Source organism: Ciconia boyciana, chromosome 22, assembly GCF_034638445.1.
Source record: "Ciconia boyciana chromosome 22, ASM3463844v1, whole genome shotgun sequence".
NCBI lineage: Eukaryota > Metazoa > Chordata > Aves > Ciconiiformes > Ciconiidae > Ciconia > Ciconia boyciana.
In genome coordinates this window covers 942,139-958,173 of record NC_132955.1, presented here as the reverse complement: position 1 = coordinate 958,173, position 16,035 = coordinate 942,139, and the positions used below count along the sequence as shown (strand labels likewise).

The 16,035-nt window shown below is 61.0% G+C and overlaps 2 protein-coding genes across 4 annotated transcripts; one reads left to right on the top strand and one right to left on the bottom strand.

Moving 5' to 3' along the window:
• The first annotated feature begins 513 nt into the window (after nucleotides 1-513).
• Nucleotides 514-7,652, top strand: FKBP10 (FKBP prolyl isomerase 10). Its single transcript, XM_072886043.1, has 10 exons — nucleotides 514-937; nucleotides 2,589-2,734; nucleotides 3,062-3,251; nucleotides 3,557-3,702; nucleotides 3,814-4,003; nucleotides 4,310-4,455; nucleotides 4,799-4,988; nucleotides 5,493-5,635; nucleotides 5,802-5,965; nucleotides 6,259-7,652. The coding sequence occupies exons 1-10, from the start codon at nucleotides 744-746 to the stop codon at nucleotides 6,442-6,444; spliced, it is 1,695 nt and encodes a 564-aa protein (XP_072742144.1). The 5' UTR covers nucleotides 514-743; the 3' UTR covers nucleotides 6,445-7,652.
• A 391-nt stretch (nucleotides 7,653-8,043) lies between these two features.
• NT5C3B (5'-nucleotidase, cytosolic IIIB) lies at nucleotides 8,044-15,958 on the bottom strand. 3 transcript variants are annotated; one of them, XM_072886073.1, is made up of 9 exons: nucleotides 15,940-15,958; nucleotides 14,344-14,442; nucleotides 13,682-13,751; nucleotides 13,137-13,183; nucleotides 12,557-12,642; nucleotides 12,288-12,377; nucleotides 11,019-11,181; nucleotides 9,770-9,970; nucleotides 8,044-9,432 (listed from the first exon to the last, which is right to left on the bottom strand). In XM_072886073.1, the coding sequence occupies exons 2-9, from the start codon at nucleotides 14,389-14,391 to the stop codon at nucleotides 9,322-9,324; spliced, it is 816 nt and encodes a 271-aa protein (XP_072742174.1). In that variant the 5' UTR covers nucleotides 14,392-14,442; nucleotides 15,940-15,958; the 3' UTR covers nucleotides 8,044-9,321. The 3 variants fall into 3 exon arrangements, with proteins under 3 accessions (XP_072742174.1, XP_072742173.1, XP_072742175.1); XM_072886072.1 differs by lacking the exon at nucleotides 15,940-15,958 and adding an exon at nucleotides 14,739-14,854; XM_072886074.1 differs by lacking the exons at nucleotides 14,344-14,442; nucleotides 15,940-15,958 and adding an exon at nucleotides 14,739-14,772.
• Between the last annotated feature and the right edge of the window lie 77 nt (nucleotides 15,959-16,035).

Sequence of the window (16,035 nt, the reverse complement as noted above, 5' to 3'; positions counted from 1 at the left end):
CCGATGGGTCTGGGGGAGCGGGGATGTGCGGGCAACATGTGCGTGTGCATTTGATGCTGCTCCTGTTATCCCATAAGTGCGAGGTCGTTTACCTGGCGTGCAAGAGCGCTGGGTAGTGCACGCACACGCGCTCCTACCTGGGAAAGACTGTTAGAGTTTCACATTTTTAATCATCGCCGTTCAGTAAAAGATCTGTCAGCAGCGGAGTGAAGAGCAGTCGATGTTATTAAAACACCGAATTCCTTGTATTTACTCTGCCGAACTGCTCGGGGCCCAGCAGCGGCATCTTCAGCCGCGGGAGCGGTGACCCCGGCCGCGGCCGGGAAGAGGCTGCCGGGCGGAGCGCAGCCAGCGCTAGGACCCGGGGCGAGCGGGGCCGGGATGGGACCTCCAGCTGCACAAACTGGCTTCCCGACAGCTCCCTGCAGCTTCTTCCTTTGAGGGGGGGGGGAGATTAAAAAAAACCACCCAGAAACCCTCCTGCCGCGGGGCTTTGCCGCTGCCGCTTCTCCCGCCCGGCCCCGCTGCCGCCGGCGGGGGGGAGTTGCCCCGGCGATGCCACGGGGCGACCCGCGGGGCCGAAGCGGCAGGGCCGGGCTCCACGTGGACAGGAATTGCAGCCGGGCCGGGGCTGGGCCGCCTCCGCGGGAAGGGGCGGCCGGGCCGGCCCCGGCTCCGCCTTCCCCCCCCGGGCCGGGCCGAGCCGAGCCGAGCCGAGCCGCCGGCTGCAGCCGCCCAGCGCTATGGCCCCGGGCAGCCTCGTCCTCCTCCTGAGCATCCTGGGGGCCCTGGGGCTGGGTGACCCCGGCCCCCTGGAAGACGTGGTGATAGACAGATACTATATCCCCAAAATCTGCCTGCGGGAAGTCCAGATGGGGGATTTCATTCGCTACCACTACAATGGGACCTTTAAAGATGGCAAAAAGTTTGACTCCAGGTATCGCCCTCGGCTCTTTACCGAATGCATGCGGCCCCGGCCAGCCGTGTGCTGCGGAGGGGACCCCTGCATGCCCCCCTCCCCAGCCGCGAGCGTGTCGCCCCGTGGCATCCCCGCGGGCCACCAGGCGGCGAGGCGAGGGGCCAGCGGGCAGCAAGGCGAGGGGCCAGCGGGCCCCGCAGCTCTGACCCGAGGAGGGCTTTCGGCGGGTGCTGGGGGCGAGGCCGGGCGGCCCCGTACGCGTGTCAGCCCGGGGGCCACGCCGAGCGCAGCCCCTCGCCCCCCGGGCCTGCAGCCCCTTCCCGGCCCCTGCCAGCAGCCCCTTTCCAGAGCCCCAGCTCGGGGTGCCGCGGGGCGCAGGGAAGCCCGTCTCAGGCACGGGCAGGATTTGGCCCCGAGTGAGACATTCTGCGCTCGGGGACGTGTATTTGCATGTGCTGCACAGGCAGGGAGAACTCTTGAAGCACTTTGAAACGTGGCAGCGGCGAAACCCGTTTGTTCCCTACGAGGCTTCACTCTGGCTGGTCTTGGTTTTCCTCGGCCCGTGCATCGATCCTGCTCCGCTCACGCTGGCTGTAAATCAGTGTTTCTGTTGGTGCAGGCCCTGATTTGCACCGCCGTGAGCAGGGGAGAATCCGGCACACGGGGAAAGGACAGAAACAAACTGGGCTGTGCTGGGGCTCAGCCCCAGCCCGACGCAGGAACAAAAGCTTTCCACTCGGGCATTCTTACAGCCCTGGAAAGCAAAAGGATTCTGCTGCGGTTAAGTGTGTCTTATCTTTCTTGCGAGCATGAATGGGGGAGACAGTAACTGAGCCGTGCGCTGCCGCTGCCGCTGCTGCGAGCCCCAGACGCAGTGGGAGCCTGGGGACCCTCGCTGCTAAAATAATTCCTTGTCCTGACGACTGCAGCGTGCTGCCAGGAGAAAGCATCAGCTGCACATTAAAGGGAATGAAGGATTTCAATTTATCTGAAATGGCCCCAGTTGCTTCTTGGAGTATTTTAAGATTTAAAAATAAAAACAAATTTGCAGTTTAAAAATGAGGCCTGGGACGTTTTCTTTCCTCCTTGCTGCATAAAGCTCCAAATGTGCCATAAGCGAAATGATTTGGAAGCAGCAGAAAGCCCGGGAGCTGCCGGCCTCCAGCCCAGCTCGCCGGGTGAGATCTGGGGAGGGTGTTGATGGGTTCGGTCCCAACTGAAAGCATCACCCGCCTCCTTTGCACCCAGAGGGCCGGATCCGCATTCCCCTGCGTCCAAGGGTGCTGGGCGTGCAGGGTCAGGCCAGAGCCCTGACCGGTGCCGTGGGAGGCAGCTCCACCCCCGGCAGTGCAGGATCAGTCCCATCAGGATCAGTGTCTGTTTGCTGCAGGGGGGAGCTGTGGGCTCTGCCTGCAGCACAGGGACCCGCTGGCTGCGCTGGGTCACCTACACCCCCAGGGAGGGGACAGCCCTGTCCCCCCGCTCTGCCCCCACAGCAGGCGGGCACACAGGAGCCCCACGCCGTTCCTCGGTGTTCGCAGGGTTCATGGTTTGGCTCTGGATCCACCCCGAGCCCTCGGTGCTGGCATTGGGCACCCCCAGCACCAGCGGCTTTGGGGGCTTCACCCTTTGCCCGAACGCCACTGACGGGTCTGTCCCTTCACCCCAGCTACGACCGAGGGGCCACGGTGGCCGGTGTGGTGGGCGTCGGGCGGCTGATCACTGGCATGGATCGGGGCCTGCAGGGCATGTGCGTGAATGAGCGGCGTCACCTCATCGTGCCCCCCCACCTGGGCTACGGCAGCATCGGCGTGGGTAAGGGGCCGTGGCACGGCGGGGGGACGGAGGGAGAAGGCCCCCTGGGGCTGACATTAGCAGGGACAGATGTCCGGTGCCTGGCTGGCCGGTGCTGGCGAAGGGTGGCTCCATTGCTAGGGCAAGCGGTGCCTAAGCAGGGCTTCCCCGGGAATGAGGGCTCCTGTCTGCCCCAGGCTCTGCTGCTTTCCCGGGGGCTGGCACGTGTGGCCAGCAGCCCCAGGCAGCTGCGGGCTCGGGAGGGCTTTAGGGGACAGAGTCCTTGGCTTGCCCGGGCTTGGCGTTGGTCCCACCTAAGGTGCTCTGTCCTCGCTGCTGCCCCTTTAGCGGGGCTGATCCCCCCAGATGCCACCTTGTACTTCGACGTCATCATGCTGGACATCTGGAACAAGAATGACAAGCTGCAGATCACCACTCTCTCCAAACCGGAGCACTGCAACCGCACAGTGGAGAACTCGGACTTCGTGCGGTACCACTACAACGGCACGCTGCTGGATGGCACCCCCTTCGACTCCAGGTACGGGGCACTGGCGCTGGGACGCACCCTCGCCTTGGGGTGCAGGGCACTGGAGCTCAGGTGCACCCTCTGCCTTGGGGCTGGGGGCACTGGGGGTGGCAGGGACCAGGAGACACTGGCCTGGGGCAGGACACGGGGGCCCATGCTGCACCCCAGTCAGAGCAGCCTCCCCCCGTGCTCTCCCTCCCTGCACCCCAGCAGGGCCAGTGCAGCTTCGTGATCCCCAAACCAGCCTCCCGTGCGGCACCGGGGCGGGGGGCTGGCGTGGCCCCGGAGCCATCCCCCGCCTCATTCCTCCCCACCAGCTACAGCAAGGACAGCACCTACGACACCTACGTGGGCACCGGCTGGCTGATCAAGGGCATGGACCAGGGGCTGCTGGGCATGTGCGCCGGGGAGAAGAGGAGCATCATCATCCCCCCGTTCCTTGCCTACGGGGAGAAGGGCTACGGTGAGTTGGGCATCGGCCCGTCGCACCCGGCCCCTTCCTGCCCAGCTCTGCTCAGAGCCCCCCGCGGTGCATCAGGACCCTTGTCTGGGCTGACCCGTGTTCCCTCCCCAGGGACCGTGATCCCACCGCAGGCCTCGCTGGTGTTCAGCGTGCTGCTGGTGGACTTCCACAACCCCAAGGACGGCGTCTTCCTGGAGTACCTTGAGGTGCCGGAGTCCTGCAAGCGCAGGGCTGTGACTGGGGACTTTGTCCGCTACCACTACAACGGCACGCTCATGGACGGGACGCTCTTCGACTCCAGGTGCGGGGAGGGAAGCGGCTGAGTGGGGAGATGCCCCGATGTCCTCTCCCACCCCACGCTCAGCAGCGGGCTGCAAGGAGAGGGTGGAGAATTGGGGCAGAAGGTGGAGGAGAGAGTAGTGATGGGCATGAAGTAGGCTAAAAAAGACAATACCTCTTTGCTGCATCCCTAGGAGCAAGGTTTGGCTCCTGGGGGAGCAGGGCAGAGGCTGGGAAGAAGGGGCGCGGGTTGGGGTGCAGGGGTGAGGCAGGGATTGATGGGCCAGGCTCTTCTGCGCAACGGCACTGGGGGCTTCTCTCACTGCAGCTACTCCCGCAATCACACCTACAACACCTACATCGGGAAGGGCTACATCATCCCCGGCATGGACCAGGGCCTGCAAGGGGTCTGCATGGGAGAGAGGCGGCGGGTGGTCGTCCCCCCACACCTGGCCTACGGGGAGAACGGAGCAGGTAAAGGGCAGCCCCGCGGGGTCCGGCGTGCCTGCACGGTGCAGCTCTGGGCTGCGGCACCCCTCCTGCAGCCCTGCGCACCGGCACACCGAGGGTCTGTCATCAGGAAAGCGCTGGCCAGGCGGGACCGGCTCCTCACCCCAGGGGCCACCTCCATCCCCAGGGCTCTGGGCGTTGGGAGGGCACGGAGCGGGCAGGAGAAAGGCTGATGCCAGCACGTGCAGAGCCAGGGCTCTGAGGGACAGACACGCCACAGGGCATGGGAAAAAGCAGGGAAAGGCTTTACCGGCCCCGTGGCACTCCAGCGGCTCTCCCAGCAGCTCTCCTCGTGCTCCTCTTCCAGGGGACAAAATTCCCGGCTCAGCTGTGCTCATCTTCGACGTCCACATCATTGACTTCCACAACCCTGCGGACCCAGTGGAGATCGAGACCGTGTACCGGCCCGAGGGCTGCAACGTCACCACCCGCGACAGAGACTTCGTCCGCTACCACTACAACTGCTCTTTGCTGGATGGCACCAAGCTCTTCTCCTCGTGCGTGCTCGCTCGCGGGCTGCCCTGAGCACACCTTTCCTTTACAGGGCCAAATCCTGGCAGGCGCTGAGCCGGGCAGGGTGGGGGGCGGACGGGCACTGGAGCAGCACTGGGAGCATCAGCTCTTTGCGACGGGCGGCACTGGAGCACTGGCCGTGGGGCAGCAGGGGTTTCGCTGCAGGGTGGAGGGTGCACAGGGTGGAGGATTTTGGGGCACAGTGGGACGGATGGTGCAGGGTTTTGGGGTGGTAGAGTGGAGGGTGTGGGACTTCAGGCCATGGCAGGATGGAGGGCACAGGATTTTGGGGCACGGAGGGGCAGAGGGGGCAGGATTTGGGGGTGTGGGGGCGTGGAGGACACGGCCTTCAGACCATGGCAGGATGGAGGGCGCAGGATTTTGGGGCACGGTGGGATGGAGGACACGGGATTTTGGGGCATGGTGGGGCTGCTTACTGGGTCCGAGGGGCTCTCTCAGCCGTGTGGTCTTTTCTCTGCCTCCTGCAGCCACGACTACGAGAAGCCCCAGGAGGTGACTCTGGGGGCCAACAAGGTGATCGAGGGCCTGAACAGTGGCCTCCTCAACATGTGCGTGGGGGAGAGGCGGGTGGTCATCGTCCCCCCCCACCTGGGCCACGGGGAGAGCGGAGGTAGGGGAGCGGCGTGCGGCTGCCCGCGCAATGCAAACGGGGGGTTCTGCCTTGCTGAACTGCTGCCGGGCTCCTTCATGCCCTGGCCCCGGCTGGGGGCTGGCAGGCTTTTGCCCATCAGGGGCCAGCGCTTCGCTGGTGCGGCAGCCTTCGCTTGCTTTTTCAGCCCGGGGGGTGCCCGGCAGCGCCGTGCTGCGCTTCGAGGTGGAGCTGATCTCCATGGAGGAGGGGGTGCCCGAGGGCTACCTCTTCATCTGGCACGGGGAGCCGCCGGCGAACCTCTACGAGCAGATGGACCTCAACAAGGATGGGGAGATCCCTGCTGAGGAGGTGAGCGAGGGCCCCGAGCGCCGCCAGACCACAGGATTATGGGGTGCGGGAGGAAACGGGGGTGCAGAGGACCCCACCCCGGGGAGCAGCGCCCAAAGGGCACTGCTGTCCCTGGGCACTCGGGAGCCTGAAGAGCTGTGCAGAAAAAAGACACCAGCCCGAAGCATCGCTGCTGGATGCGGGCAGGGCTGTGACCGGGCAGGGACACTGAGGCACGGGCCGTGGTGCTCCCTGCCGTGCCCAGTGCCGGCCGCACGGAGCAAAGCGGCATCTCTCTCCTCTCCCCGCTGCAGTTCTCCACCTTCATCAAGACCCAGGTGGCAGAAGGGAAAGGCCGCCTCATGCCCAGCTCCGACCCGGAGAAAGTCATCGCCGACATGTTCAGGAACCAGGACCGCAACCAGGATGGAAAGATCACCTCCGAGGAGCTGAAGCTGAAGTCGGATGAGGACCAGGAGAAGATCCACGAGGAGCTCTGAGGAGCAGACCTCACTCTCCCCTGGAGACAGGACTCATCCCCACCGGCCGCCCCGGGAAGCCACCCCGGGAATCTGCCCCTGCCCCTCCCCAGCCCTGTGGTGGGGCATATTTTGATTTGGTTTTTTTTACCCTATTACTTAACTGAGGGGTTTTTGATGTGTTCCTCCTGGGCCAGAAAACTCACCAACCCCCAGCTAATAAACCCAGGCAAGAAGGCGGGAAGCACCCACGTTCTTAGGAGCCTCGGTACCCCACAGGGACGGCAGCGCCTGCGTTTCCTCGCACTGCCCGTCCCCCCGTGCTCCCTGGCTCTGCAGACGATACCTCTGCCGTGGAGCGGGACCAAGGATGCCAGGGCCAGACCCTGGAGCCCTGCCCTGCCCCGCTCTGCTGCCAAACCCCGCTTTGACCCCCTGCTCTCAGCTCCCCACGGAAGGGCTGGGGCAGCGGCGTCCCCTCCCCGAGCCCCTTCGTCCTCAGCCAGCGACTGCACGTCCCTCCAGCCGCCTCGCCTGCCCGCGCTGCCTCCTGGGGCAGGCAGGAGAGGGGGCTTCCCCTCCACTTCTACCGCAGCATTTCGTAGTTTAGGGTTGGGTTTTGTTTGGTTGGTTTTTTTTTTATATATATACACATATAAAATTCTTTAAAGGAGAGGAGAAATAAAGAGAAGCCTTTCATGGGGGTCCCTGCTGCTGGCACAGCCTCTGCTCCCCGCTGCCATCTTCCCTGGGACGAGAGGCTGGAGGGGGCTCAGGTTCCCAGGGTGAAACCCAGGTGTCCCACATGGATCCGCCGTTCCAGAAAGCCTGGGCCCCCCAAGACAGCGGGGATGGGACCTGTCAAACCCCTCGTCAGCTGGGAGAAGGAAAACAGAAAGCCTCTGCCACCCAGGCCCTCAGGGAGCAGCATCGTCTCCATCCGCATCCTCCCCGCCCCACAGTGACAGCCCTCAGTGATTGAGAAAGATCAGCCCAATTTTATTTTGATGCCTAAATGCAGCTAATTAACTGGGTGCTCTCAGGTTTGCCAGTTATGACCAGCACGGCTCCATCACCTCCCACCGGCTCTAAAAGCTTTTGCCCAGGGTGTCTTGCAGGTGGAGATAAAAGAAACGCAAGAACAGAACAGTGCAAAGGGTCAGAGCGAACCCCTCAAACAATGACTTTTACCTTGCACCAAATAAATCATTTCTACTGGTTTCCAAGGAGTTTGCCTTTGTGTCAGGTTACTTTGCTGTGAAACATTCCTGCGTGTCCGGGCAGCGGCGCAGAGAAAAGCCTTGCCCGGCCCTGGGAGCGCGGTGCCCAGGGGGATTTCAGACTCCAGCACCTGCTGGGTCGGGCAGGAGAGAGAGAAACCAAAACTCTGCTCCTGGGATCCCCCAGCAAGGACGGGCTGTGCTTCAGCTCCAGTCCCGGTGAGGGCTGGCCGGCTCCGGCAGGGATGGGGATGACCTGGAGCTGGGGAGCAGGGATGCAGCTGCCAGCGCCAGCCCCGGGGAGGAGAGGGGCTCCAGCCACAGCTCCTCGGAGCTGGGTACAAACCGCCCGTGGGCCAGCTTTAGCCGACGTTTTTATTTTGACAAGGAGAAAGGAGCCTGCGCTTTCAGAACTCGCATTTACTCATCCCACAACATGGAGGGCAGCACGCGAGGGCTGAACCCGGAGCAGCCCTGTCCAAAGGCGGCAGGGCAGGGGCTGCGGACCCGTGCTGGGCCACACCGCACCAGTAACGGCCCCCGAAGAGCCGTGTTAGAGCTCACCCTGCCCCAGCACAGGCTCCTGCCGCCATCAGAGCGGGCAGCAGGACAGGACGGGAAAGCAGTTTCCCACGTAAGGGTCTGAACTTGCCCCTTGCTGCATCAGGGCTGTCACGGCTTTACTCCTTTCGTTACCAGAGGTTACACAGAAATAAGAGGCTTCTTTCTATTGCTGCTCTGAGAGCCCGGGATCAACCCAGCAGTTTAAGACAGAAACATGGTTAGCTAAAACATTCCTTAAAAACCAAAATGCTGCCGTTGGCCTCTCCTCCCCCATCCACACCCGCGGGCTGCAAACGCGCTGCTCCAAGCACCCAGCCTGCTGCTGCCGCTGCCACCCCAACCCCCCAGCCCAGCCCTTGGCAGACAAACTTACTTCTTGCTTTGTGCAGCAGCGTCAGATGAGCTCCGCGGGCCTGCAGGGATGACGGGAAAAGCCTTTTACAGCAAGAGCTGTAACGGAGCAAGAGGGACAGCAGGGCTGGGGCACGCGGGGGCCAGCGACCTGCAGGCTTTCTGTGGGGGACGTGGGGCTGGGCGATGCGACGCCTGGCAGGGCCACGCTGGCCCATCAAGGGTGGCACCACCGGAGCTCAGCCCGGGCACTTTGAAGCCCACAGAAAACAGGACAAGAGAGAGACTTGTTTTCTCGGACAGGAACACAGTAAAACTAAACAGCTTCCATCTAAAACAGGTCTGTCCTCAAGCCACAGCAAACCATCTCCATTTCTGTGCTCGGCCACTGAAGCAAGCGCAGAACATCTCTATCTGAAACATGAAATGGTTTGTTGTGGCCTCAGGCGCTGGCTGGGATGAAGTCCGAGTGGGATGAAGTCCGAGTGGGATGAAGTCCGAGTGGGATGAAGTCCGAGTGGGAAGCAGCAGAGCCAGGCACGGGTGGGATAAAGGGAGTGGAGAAGCTTCCTCCACCTCACCCCTCCCGCTCCAGGGCTGCCCGAAAGGGGTGAGTGAGGGCAGAATGTGCACAACACACGACAGCCAGGGCAGGAAGCCTGCCCAGCGTCAGGATGGAGTCCAGCAGGTACCAGGAGATCCACTCCAGCTTTGTCAAGGGAAGGACATTCACCGCCCTTCGAGGGGATGCTGCCTTCCCAGCTCACGTCTCGATAAGGATGTACCGGAGAATCCCGTTGACCACATCCAGCGTCTCATCGCTCTCCAGCACAATGTCGTAGGCATCCAGGTACTTCCCCCTCTGCTCTTCCACCTGCAGTGCGGATGCCGGGACGGGGTGTAGAGGAGGCCACAGAGAGAGGAGAGCACTGTAAACACCAGCAGCTGAGAACGAAGATGCTGCACCCACAGCGCTTGCATCTCTTGATGCTACCGAAAAGAGGGTCAATAACCACCCTGACAATGCCCCAGGAGCACCGGGAGCTCAGCAGACACCCCCCAGCTCCCTCCGCACACCCCTCGGGAGCTTGTACGAATCTCTCGCATCCCCCAAATCACTCGGGCAGCTGCCTGCCCCTCTCTGCTGCCCCTCAGGCTTTGCACCTGGGGAAGGCTGGCGGGGAAGCAAGACAACTGCTTCTCACACCCACCTTGTCATTGAGAAAGCCAATCTTGAGGATGTTCTCCACACTGGGAACACCATCTGCCATCGTCAGATCACCCATGGAGTCCCCCAGCAAGATGATGCTCGTCCTAGTGCTCAGCTGCTGGAAATACTCCGTACCCTGCAGGACGCTGTTGTTCTTGTTGTAGGTGTGGATGAGAGGTCCCTTGAAACACATGAGGACTCCCTGTGCAAACAGGACAGACAAGTTGATCCCGCAGCAGTCCCTCCGCTGTGCCGCAGCCTCAGCACCCTTTCTGGAACGGGCAATCGGGGGAGATGCTAACAGGGCACCAGCTCTCATCTCGGGGACACCCCCGAGGAGTCTGGAATCCCAGCAGCCATGAAACAGCCTGGAGACAGTCCCCAGGAGTCCCCTTCTGCAGGGCAAGCCCTTCCCAAAGGTGAGAACAAACCCAAAGAATGAGATCCTAGAGACCTCGGTCGGGGCTCTGCGCTGCCCTGGAGCCAGGGGCCACGGAAAGCCGCAGTCAGGGGAGCCCCAGGGCAGAGCAGGGCCCTTGCAGAAGGCAGGACTGTCACGCTGTCCCCCGCTCCCCCGAGGACGGCCTGTCCCAACACACCACCCGTGGGAACAGAGGGCTTCATTGTAAGAGACACGCAATTTTCTAATGTGCGTTGGACTTTGCAGGCTTTAGTACATCAACAAAAGCCTTCCGAGCTGCCTTAAAGGACATCTGGCCTTCAGATCAGGAGAGACCTCTGTGGTTAACTCCATCCTCACCCTGCACCAGGACGGAGCACACAGCGCTGGACACAGAGATGGCAGCGCGCTTCTGCCACCACAAAGCAAGTTTGAAAGGTGACGAGTCCCTGAGATTTTGAGCAGATGCTCAGCTGCTCCTGCACTCTGCCCGCCCACCTTATCCGTGCTCTGCTCTCTCTCACTGTTGACCCCACTGCCGGTGAGGGCAGGGGAACCTCTAGCACCCCAGCGCTGACGTTCAGAGGGCTGCTGTGGTGGCAGCAGGTCGCAATCCCTGAAGGCAGAGCAAATGGGGCGGGAGGCCACGACCAGCCTCTCGGGCTTTCCCGTGACCCAGCAAAGGGTCAGCTCCATCTACAGGGATCAAATACTTAGAAATGTTAATAGGCAGCTTTTAGCCTAGCAGTGTCTCTGTTAAATGTATTGCAGCCCTCAATTCCAGTCGAACAACTCTCCTCTCTGCAAGCTCACCACACGTACGTGATGCACGTTATCGTCGATAACTCACATTATCGTCGAAGTCCATGTAGTTGGACACCACATTGACGTTTGAGTAGAAGACGTTGGCCTGACGGATAATCTCTTCAAGGATGTCGCCGACGCCAGCAGAGAAGATGAACAAGGGGACGTTGTACTTATGCAGCTGATCAAATAATTCATTGAATCCATCCCTAGAGCAGAAGTGTCCATTACACAGTATTACATTACCACCTCCCAGCGAGGTGCCTGCTGTACTGTGGGCCGAGAGCGCTCTCAGCCCAGCTACAAGGCTCGTATTTCGACCTGGGACTTCCCAAACAGAAATGCACGTGAGCTCTGCAAAAAGCATGAGCTTTTTGTGGCACCAGCATTTCTGTGGCACTCACTGTGCACGCAAAGGGTGTGCAGCAGAACCCCAGACCCCTCCTGGGAGCAGTGACCTAGGGAGGAGCTGCACAGGAACATGCAGCACACAAGCAATTCGCCCAGCATCTCCCGAATGCATCCAGCTTCTCAGCAGGGGCACAAGGCACAGCGCGCCTGCACACGCCCACGAGAGTGGGTAATGCCAGCCCACTCAGAAACTGTACGTTGGGCACGTGCAACAGGTCGGGCTGGTTGCAAGGACGATCAGAGAAACTTGTCGCAGTCTCAGTCTGCCAGGACACGATTTCTGTGCAGAAGAGGAACTTGGGTTCATGAAAACCCAGGCAGATGGTACCATCTCTTCTCCGAGACTGGCAGCTCATTCAAACCACGGCTCCCTGTGCTGGTTTTAGGACCATCGCTGCCAAGGCCAGCCTTAGCAGCAAGTTTTAGCGCAACATTTTTGTGCTACGGGTGAAATCTGATGCTCAGCCAAGGGCCTGGATAAGGCCCAGCAGCTACAGTGAGTGGAGAGAAAATCTCTCCTGGAAGAGGGGAGCTGCACACTGCTCCCCTACCCCGCCCTGCAAACAGCCGAGGGCTCTGATGAGCTGTTCAGAGAGGTCTGCCCATCACCCGCCCCCTCGGCTGCTCCTTGCCAAGACCCGAGGGACGTGGAAGCGGTTTCTGAGCAGGAAGGAGTCAGCCGTGAACAGAGCAGCCTGCAGCCAGGGAGCGAGCTCAGGCTGCGGCTTGTGGCGCTGACTTTCGGCTCTTTCACGATGACAGCTCAGCCCCAGGAAGGAAGGAAGATTTGCATCTGCCACGCTTTGGAGACTGCACACAGATCAGGGTGAAAGCAAGGAGACACGCTTGCACAGTGGCAGGAGAGCAAGGGCCGCAGGCAGCACACCGAACACCAAGCCCGTACCTCAGCATCACGTCCGATTCTCTGACTATCTGGGCTATGTCACCCTTCTGGATCTTCTGCTGCGACAGCAGCTCGTGGGCCTTGGTCCACCTAGGGAAAGGCAGCAGAGTGAGCTTCCCGGGCAGCAACCTTAAAGCAGCCAGAAAAAACAACTACAACTTCCCAGTATTGCCACCAAGCCTAGAGACAGTTCAAGCCTTGTGTCTTGTAGTCTTCGGCAGCAAGAAGTTGCCACGACGAGGTCAAGCTCATCACATGCAAGCACTCACCACTCCACCATGAGGGGACATTTCTCTGCCGGGGTCCGGTTGGGATCGATTTCAATGGGATAGTAATAGTGCAGCAGATCTTTCAGCTGGAGCGTTGTACAGATGGAAAAAGAACAGAGTGAGCATCACATCTAAAGAGACTGTAAACAACAAAAAAAACAATTCTAAATTCCTCCAAAGCATCACACTTCCTAATGAAAAACACAACAAAAACCATTTCACTATGCAACTTCACTCTGAGCAAATCTGGAGAACTTGGAAGGAAGCGTTAACCCTCCGGCAGCCCGGCTGCCTCTCACCTTGCTTCAAATACTGCACCTACAGATGCACACCCCCCCCTTCCTCCTCTTATCAGACCAAAAATGTCCACAGCTGAGCATGCAAATTAAATTTCCCTTTTTAACTTCTCTTTCCATCACCATTGGCTGAAATGCAGCCTGGACACTTGCCCCACTCTCTGTCCTGGCAGCGAGGCACAGCTTGGAGAGCTGTCACACGAGCCAGTACAACCTCCCGATGATGGGTGACAGGGCCAAAAACCACAGAGCCAAGAAGCAGCGCCTTACAAAACAGCACCTACCTTCTTCTTGCCATCCTCACTGATAACACGACTGTTATCAAGGATATCTGTAAAGACAATACAATCCCAATGTTATAGCCCAGAAACATAAAAAGGCTTTCTAAAAGGCAGCTATCCTGCATCTCCAATGCCAGCTCTTCCCAAAAACAAGCCGTGTGTGGCACATCGACCCGAGCACAGGCTCACCGCAGGGTCTCAACACAGCGGCTCCCACTGTGGACCTGCAGCACGCACGAGTCATAGGGCATTGCTCAGCTGGGAGAGAGCAGCATCAACGCCAGCAAGCTGCAGGATGCGAGTATTAAAAGGAGATGCAGCAAGACCAGCAGACAGATTCTGCAGCGGGCTGCGGGCTGCCTGGGGGCCAGTGGCCACTGCTGCAAGCAGCCGAGGCTCAGAGCTGCATCGAGAGAGAACAAGACAGAGCGGTCAGGCTTGGCAAAGGAGAGAGGCAGAGGACAGATAACAGGAGCCACAGAGACTGAGAACACAAACAGGGAAAACAAACAGAATTAGCAACAGTAAAAACAACGGCTTCAACTCACTGTGCGAAGTGGGACAGCGTCTGCCGTTGCACCCAAACCTGCTCAGCGTCATGTCGAAGTCAGAAATGACCTGGAAGGCGAGAGAAGACCAAATCTCGGTGGGACCCAGCGCGCTCTACCTTTGGCATAGCTAGCCAAGGGTGCTGCTGCCTGCAGGATGCAAATGCAGGGCGGGCACGTCTCAGCGAGGGTGCAGGCTCACAGCAGGGCACAGCAGCCACGAACGCTGACGCTCCTGCCAGCGGTGAAGCAGATGTCCTCATCTGCAACAGCCAGCAGCCCTCCCACCCCAGCACTCTTATCAGCACCAAAAGGCTTAATCCTGCTGACTTATTGCCATGGGTGGAGGGGGGTTGTTTGGGGATTGGCTCATATTTATAGCTTGTCTAACAGGGAAGAAAAAGGCTCGTCCAGGGAGAGCCACCAGCCTGGGTCTCGACAGGAAAAATAGCCTGGACCCTCTCTCGTCTGGGGCTTCTCCCTCTCCATCTGCAAAACGTGTGGAAGGTGCCTCCTCGCAGGCGGGTGGGAGCAGCCAGGCCACGGCCGGGGAGGCTGAGAAGGGGGGGCAGCTGAAGACAAGGACCGAGCGTGACGGCGATGCATCGCCCGCTCTCAGCTGGGCCAGCCCCACCACGGCCAGAGCCGAACAGGGCCAGTACCTGCAGCTTGTTCATCCCCTGCTCCCTGAGGGACCGGATTATCCCCATCACGCGCTCCGGTTGCTGTATGCGGACCGTGGCCTTCTGCAGCTCGGGCACCTGCGGGCAGAGCCCCCGGTCAGCGCCGCCCTGGGGTCCCACGCAGCTCCTGGGGGACCGCAGCCCTCCAGCCCCCCTCTGCTCCCCGTCCTGGCCGCGCTCCCCATCGCCCCTGGCCCCAGGGCCACGCTCCCCAGCCCTGCTCCCCCGGGACCCCGCTCCCTGCGGGCCAGCCTTACCCCAGCCTCTGCCCCCCCCCACCGCGGGCTCCCGCGACCCCGCTCCCCAGCCCGGCCCACGCTCCCTATAACCCCCGGGCGCGGCTCCCGGCCCCGGCTCGCAGCCCCCGCGCTCACCATCGCGCCCCGCTCCGCGCCGCGCCGGGCAGGGCCGAGCCGCGCCGGGGCCGCGCAGCCGCGGGGAGGAGCCGGCGCGGGGGCGGGGCCGGGGCGGGGCCGGGGGGGGAGGGGGGGCCGGGGCGAGAGGGGGTGCCCGGGGGTGCCCGGGGGTGCCCGGGGCGAGAGGGGGTGCCTGGGGGTGCCCGGGGCGAGAGGGGGTGCCCGGGGGTGCCTGGGGGTGCCCGGGGGCACTGGGGGGTGCCCGCTGCGCCCCGGCTGGGGCTGCGCCTCCGCCCCGCGCCCGAAGCGGCTCCGGCGCTTGCGGTTGCGTTTCCTCTGCAAGACGCTCCGAGCCAGCAAGGCGAAAGAGAAAGGGGAGATGAAGGTTAAAAAAAAAAAACAAACAACAACAACAAAAAACCCAAAAGTACATGGCAAGGGCTGTCTTTTGCCGTCACGCCTCCCCCAGCGTTAGCACAGAACTCATTTAACTTAAAAGACTCCACACCGACAGGAACATAGAATCATAGAATCATTAAGGTTGGAAAAGACCTCTAGGATCGTCTAGTCCAGCCATCAACCCAACACCTCCATGCCTCCTGCACCATGTCCCGAAGTGCCACGTCTACACGGTTTCTGAACTCCTCCAGGGACGGGGACTCCACCACTTCCCTGGGCAGCCTGGTCCAATGCTCGACCACCCTTTCAGTAAAGAAATTGTTCCTAATACCCAGTCTAAACCTCCCCTGGTACAACTTGAGGCCATTTCCTCTCGTCCTATCGCTTGTTACTTGGGAGAAGAGACCGACCCCACCTCTCTACACCCTCCCTTCAGGCAGCTGTAGAGAGCGATGAGGTCTCCCCTCAGCCTCCTTTTCTCCAGGCTGAACAACCCCAGGTCCCTCAGCCGCTCCTCATAAGACTTCTGCTCCAGACCCTTCCCCAGCTTCGTTGCCCTTCTCTGGACACGCTCCAGCCCCTCCATGTCTCTCTTGTCGTGAGGGGCCCAAACCCGAACACAGTATTTGAAATGCAGCCTCACCAGTGCCGAGTACAGGGGGACAATCACTGCCCTAGTCCTGCCGGCCACACTATTTCTGACACAAGCCAGGATGCTGTTGGCCTTCTTGGCCACCTGGGCACACTGCCGGCTCACGTTCAGCCGGCTGTCGACCAGACATGGTTGACATGAAACCAACCAACCAACCAACCAACCTACCTGAAAAGACCAAACTGTTTTCCAGTACTGAGCCCCTCACAGAGGTGCTCCTCGGCACCCATGTTACCTACAGAAGTGATGAAGCACAGAGGAAAA